The sequence below is a fragment of the Fukomys damarensis genome, unplaced genomic scaffold (assembly GCF_012274545.1).
Source record: "Fukomys damarensis isolate Sample0158 unplaced genomic scaffold, DMR_v1.0_HiC HiC_scaffold_13, whole genome shotgun sequence".
Lineage (NCBI taxonomy): Eukaryota > Metazoa > Chordata > Mammalia > Rodentia > Bathyergidae > Fukomys > Fukomys damarensis.
Genome location: NW_022900925.1, coordinates 14,487,825 through 14,494,010, shown reverse-complemented (window position 1 = coordinate 14,494,010; position 6,186 = coordinate 14,487,825). Strand labels below are relative to the sequence as shown.

The window sequence follows — 6,186 nt, the reverse complement described above, 5'->3', positions numbered from 1 at the left end:
GCAGGACCCTCATCAACCCCATCTTCACCCAGCCTTCTGTGTCAAGTGGCTTCTGTTGTTTCCCCTGCCCCTCATCCAAAGGCCTGGGAGAACACTGAGGCTGGAGGGGGGAGGCCCAGGCACTCAGTCACCTCACCAGATACAGCATTAGCAGCAGCAGCAGCAGCACAGGAAGGTGGGCAGGGCAAGGAGAAGCCAGGGAACATGACGCCACCTCGAACTGGTTTCAGGGTACAGGCTAGGGAGGCAGGAGCGGCAATGGAGCTGGCACCAGGCCGGACAGGTGGCATGTCCACGAGCGTCTTTATCAGTCACTTTACCCAGCCCTGGTACAGCAGGGAAACCCCCTGCCCTGCACCCAACTCCCTGGGGGCCCCTCCCTCCCCTGGCTCAGTCTCTGCACCCCCTTCCCCTAGGAGGCCTGGGGGTGGCATGGGTGGGGCGGGCACGGGCCTGGCTGGAATGTGTGGAGCTGGTGGGTGGGAGAGTGGGGGAGAGGTCCCCCTCTCTGTCCCCACTGGGGGCCTCTGAGTGGCCTCATCCTCAAGCCAGCTTGAGCGTGCTGACCGGGAAGGAAGGCATAGTGACCATCGTCACAGGGTTGAGCACTGTCTGGCCCACTAGCTGGGGGTGGTGCACCACCTGGGCCCCCACAGCTGGCTTCGCCATGACGGTGGCCGGGGGCCCCAGCCCGGCTGTGCCATTCACTTGCTGGTGTGAGAGGGTGTGGGCAATGTGGCTCACCGCCACGGGCTGGCTCACTGCCACGGGCTGCGGGTACAGGGGCAGCTGGGAGCCGAGGTGGGCCACGTGGTTGAGGGTGGCAGGGTGCACTGTGATGTGGCCAATAGGGGGTGTGGCAGGTGCCAGCTGCACAGCAGGGCTGGGGGCCGAGGGGGCAATGTGGGCGATGTGCTTGCCACCCGGCCCCTGCAGAACATGGTTCACAGTCTGGATGACTGAAGCATGGGTGGTAGCCGTGTGGGCAATGACCGTGGAGCCACCCCCAGCTGTGGCCACCAGATGAGCAGGAGCTGGTACCAGCGTCTGGGCAGGGGTGGCTGGTGGGGGAGGAGGAGCTTGCAGAGGGGTCTTCTGCTGTGGCGGCTGCTGCTGCACAGGCAGATGGGCAGTAGACAGTGCCACTGGGTGCGGGTGTGGGTGGGGAGGCAGAGGCGTCGGGGCGGTGCTGTGGGCAGGCAGGGCAGACTTCAGCAGCTCCGGCTGGGGATGATGGCTCAGCTTAGGTGGGCCCAGACCTGCCCGGTCCTCCTCCATATCCTCGTCTATGTTGTCCTCACCTTCTGCAGGGAACATGGGCCAGGGAGCAGGTCAGAAGGGCTTGGGAAACAGGTGGTTAGAGGCACAGGCCTGTGGGGGGTTGGAGGTATAATGGAGCTGGGGCAAGGGGAATATTTTCTAGCAGGCAAAAACCTAGACAAGGGACAAAATCTGCTGTAGGGATAGTATCTGAGGTGATGGGGAGAGTGTAGGGGCCGGGGCTCACCAGAGGCTGTTGAGGTTGAAGCCTGGTCATCCTCAGGCTGGCCCGTCTGCCGGAGCACACGGTCAATCTCTAGCACATCCATCCACTGACTCAGCTCATGCTTGAGCTCTGCCAGCCGCTGCTGGGTGGCAATCTTCTCCCGTGCGAGACGCTCCATCTCGTGCTCATATTCCTTCTCCTTCCTCTTCAGGGACTAGAAGGAAGGGCAGGGTCAGCAAGACAACATGAGCACCAGCAGCCCACTGAACTTCAAATCCCGTCCCCTACCAGCCAGCCCACATATACCAGGGTGCAGCAACCAAGACAAAGGACACCAGGACACCCGACAGAGGCTGCTGGAGATCATGCCTGCCTCTTGCTCCACGGCGCTGCCCAATGAGGCCCACCACCTTAGACACGGAGGGCTTCCAGGCAGGTGCACAGGTCCAAGCTAGTCTCCTTCCAAACTGGGGTCCTCCCCACTACACACACACACACACACACACCCCTTGTCTTGGTCCTGAGGGCCTCACCTCCTCAGGGGAAGAGACTGCCCCATCTCTCCTCACAGCCTTTCTACCTTCTGGCTTCCTCACGTCCAAGGCCTCCACCACCATTCGCTCTATTCCACTCAGTCACCAATGTCCCATGCTACCCTCCTTGAAACTTATTCTACAAAGAACTCTAAGCGATCCTGCACTACTCTCCACCTAACCATTCACCTGTCCCTTTGGTAAGTATATCATCACTGGAAGATGACCCTCTTGACTCTGTGACATCATCTGTTCCTCTCTTCTCTGTGACCTGCCCCCATCTCTTTCCCAGCAGCTGCTGGCTCTGTATCCCCCTCCAACATCCTGGCTACTCCCCATGGTGCCCACCCGCACTGCCTCTCAGCTACAATGGTAACATGGCTTCCTACCCAGCACCTTCCCACAGACTACCCAGCATAAACCCCCAACCGTGGAATGTGGCCCACTGTCCAAGAAGAAATGAGTTCATCAGCACCCAGTGACTCTAAACACCCCTGGAGAGGCTTCTGTTCTCTCACAGGTTTCAGTTCAGCCCACCTTCCCAAAACAGAGGGGCTCCTTTCGCTCCTCTTCCTGACCTCAACAACCTTCCACCTGTCAGGTGCAAACCCTTCAGGTAGACTACCAGGTGCTGGGGGCTCTCACAGTGGGGCATCACTCTAGCTTCTTCTAACAGGTTCAGCAGCAGCTCCAAATGGCCAGCTCTGGTCTCGCCGCCACTCAGTTCTCCTCCACACAAAAGTCCTGACTGATAGTTGATAAGCCCAACTCTTAAATCTCACAGGCCTCCCTGCAGGCAGCTCTCCTCACCCAGGAATGTTGACTGCTGTGTCCACCAATCAGGGCAGCCGCTCTCTCAACCTGCTCCTGAGCTCCTAGCTTCCACGCCTGCCAGTCAGGCCCAGGTGTGGAGTCCACAAGCTCTTCTCAGTCTGGACTCTGACTTGTCTCAGTTTTTCCTTTGGAACCCTGACTCCCTGCATACTCACACTTGGATCCTCCCTCCTTCATCCCTAGGTCTTCCACACTCCTGCTCCAAGACCACACCTGGCTGCCTCCATGGTCTTTCCTCAGCCTGCTGCCTCAGAGCACCTCTTAGCACCTATACCACACACTTGAGCATGACTCAGACCGCTTTTTCAGACAGTGGCTCCTACAACTGCACTGTCTTGTGTATGTTCTGTCTGTCCAGCCCAATACACACTGCCTTTGTTCACCCTGCAACTATAGGTGAAGACTGCTACAAAGTCAATTTACACCCCTGAGCGTACCAGTGGCCAGGACCCTGAGCAGTGTGCCACTTCCTGGTGAGTGTACTAGTTCCCACCTTTGTCCTGTCCCTCCTTCCCAGCAGAAGGAATCACAAGGAGTTGGAAAACCTGGATCTCCCAGGTCTCTAGAGGCAGTTTTGCTACTGTGTAGCAGTTTTGCTTGACTGGGCAACACTTTCAATCCCAAACCCCTGCTAGGCCCCCAGCCCATGCTTCTCCAGCAGCCCCAAACTCTATTTCTGACCTCACCACTGGTGCCTCAAACCGTTAATGCCTGGGGCGCATAACCCAGAAAGAGCCACGCTCTATACCAGCCCTGACACACCTGACACCAGTCCCAGGCCACACAGCCCCCATATATCATCCCGATGTTAAGTTTAACCTGCTCTCCTTATTTCTACTAGAAAGAGCAAGAAAGGCCTTTTCTTGCCTACGCTTAGCCCACTTGAACACATGCCTACTCTTCCTGTGTCTGTCCACTTCACTGGGGTGTTCTTCGAGTCCTTTACTAACTCCAAGCAAGGCTATACCGTCTATCTGGGAACTGCCTTCCCACAGCCTCCTCCTCTCAACCCACCACAAACACCCTTAGTCTGCCCTGCCCCACTGCTCTCTCCAGGACCAACTTTTGACTTTTACCAAATGCCTGCTGTTCCCTGCATGGCAATGCTCTTAACCATCTTTTACTTTCAAAAATACATCTTTGCTCCTGCTAGAGAAATTGGCCTATGCTGGGCTCTCTATCCTCCAGTTTGCCTTTTTTTTTTTTTTTTTTTTTTTGTACCACAGATCGAACTTGGGCCCTTGCACTTGCAAGGCAGGCGCAGAACCACTGAGCTTAAATCCCCAGCCCCCATTTTGCCTTATTTACCCTAACTTACCCTACAGGTCTAATTTCGAAAATCCTTTCCTCAGCAACAACTTCCCTAACTCCCCCAATCAGATCCCCCCACCATGGAATCCAGGCTTGCTTTGAACTCACGATAGCCCAGAATGGCCTCAGACTCACGGTGATCCTCTTACCTCAGCATGCTGAGTGCTGTGATCATACCCGGTCCCAAAACAGATTCTGCCACCCCTATCCCCACTGCACTCTCCTGGAATAGTCCTCTGCATGTTCCCATGTTAACAATCTGCCAGGAGACCAAATGTAGAACAGAAGCCTATCCTTTCTTCGCTTTCCACGTATCCTCAGAAGAAGACCTAGAGCCTAGCTAAAAGAGCTTGAGAGAATATATCAATGAGTGATGGTGAGTTGAGGGTTTCAAGTCTAACGAATTTCCTGTTTCTGCTTCTATTACCAGACAAGCATTCCTTACAGACAGCTTGGGATCGTGTCCACTCCTTACTCAGCCCCAGCCTGGTCCTAAGGAGCTTCACTCTGCAGCTCCCACTGAATCGGTTTCTGATTTATTTTCAAATCCAGGTGTTGTACAAGTCTCCTCTCCACAAGCATGCAACTAGAAAGAATTTGCCATTTCATCCTTCCTTCTTAATAATTTCTACTAAGTTAATGTTTAGACTGCTGCAAATTACTTGTAAAAACAATCACAATCATATCTTAGTGGCGCTGTTTTTCCTATTTAGCATCATTACACAAGACGAAACTGGTTATTCTTAAAAAAAGTCACAGCATATCCACAGCGATTTGTTAAGGAGGCGGCAGGGCTAAAGATATCAAAATTACACCCAAGCCTAAACTGTACAAGAATATCCTGAAAGTAAGCCGTCCGCCCTTTTTTCCTGGCCTCAGTGGGACCCGCTGTAACCCGAGCCGAGGTCACAAGGGTTTCAAGCCAGGCCCCGCCCCACCCAGAGCACGCGCGCACCCACGCGGGCCGGCTTTGCTGCGTCACTCGCAGCGGGCCGCACCCTCCCTCCTCCAAGCCCAGGAGCTCCGCCCCACGCCCGGCTGAGCCAATCCGCACGCCCGACCCCGCCCCTCCGGCTGCCGGGAAACGACTTGGAGGCGCGCCAGCCTCTCTCCTGCCCAGAAGGGCGGGCGAAAAGGCGCGGTTCGCAGGAGGAGCGCAGAAAGCCGCTGGTTGGCGCAATGAAACAGCACCTCCGTCCGCCAGCAAGTCAGGCTCCGCTTGCTTTAAGGCTGTGACCCAGGCTGTGGAAGCCGACGGAGTGTGGTAGCACACCTTCGACTATCTTTACAAACCCTCCCACGGGGCTGCGGTGCAGCCCAGCCCGCCCAAAACTGCTCAGATGAGCCAAAGGGACAACAAGCGGAGGCTCAACCTACCCCGCCCCGCTCCGCTGGGGGCCCTAAGTCCCTCCCATTACCCCAACGGCTCCCAGTCGCTGCGGAAGCCAGGCGTGACCGCCCGTCCCATCTCCCGCCCAGGCTCCCAGCGCAAGCGGAACCCTCCGCGGTTTCCAGGGAAACCGAAACTCCGGGCCGTCATGACAACTGTTTTATCTGGCAGTCCCCCAATCTGCAGAGCCGAGCTAGTGCCCAAAGGGAGGAGACACAGCCAGGTGGGTTCCCTAAAAGGGGAACCCCTTTAACTCGGGCCAAAGGAAAGCACGATGTTTTAAGATTCAGTGACCTCAGGGCTGTCAGACCGCAACATCTCCCAACTCGTGACCCAAACTCGGGGTCACCGCACATTAATGCACGCGCTAAAAAGCTCTTAATCCTTTAGGGGTAACAACGGGGGGGCTTAACCTGCGCGCTGCAGTGTGGACGTGAGGCCACACCCAGGACCCCCAGGCACTGTGTGCGGGAGGCACCGGGCGGACCCGCTGTGTGTTACACAAACAAAGCAGGGTCCGGCGTGGGGCAGTAAGGTTCCGTGAGCCTACAGCAACAGCCACGGCGTCTCCGCCGCGTGGACGCACCGCGAGGGGGAAGCGGGCAGGGGAAGCCGAGCGCCGCTGCCCTCCG

At 56.7% G+C, this 6,186-nt stretch overlaps 1 protein-coding gene across 1 annotated transcript in view; it reads right to left on the bottom strand.

Annotated features, from left to right (window-relative positions):
• Positions 1-455: 455 nt before the first annotated feature.
• The window catches only part of Mnt (MAX network transcriptional repressor), a 10,159-nt gene continuing 4,428 nt past the window's right edge, over positions 456-6,186 (bottom strand). The window contains exons 5-6 of the mRNA XM_010642126.3: positions 1,508-1,700; positions 456-1,304 (exon numbers count right to left, since the gene is read on the bottom strand). Of these exons, the coding sequence (XP_010640428.1) occupies positions 544-1,304; positions 1,508-1,700 (954 nt within the window). The 3' untranslated portion in view covers positions 456-543. The remainder of the gene's footprint in view (positions 1,305-1,507; positions 1,701-6,186) is intronic.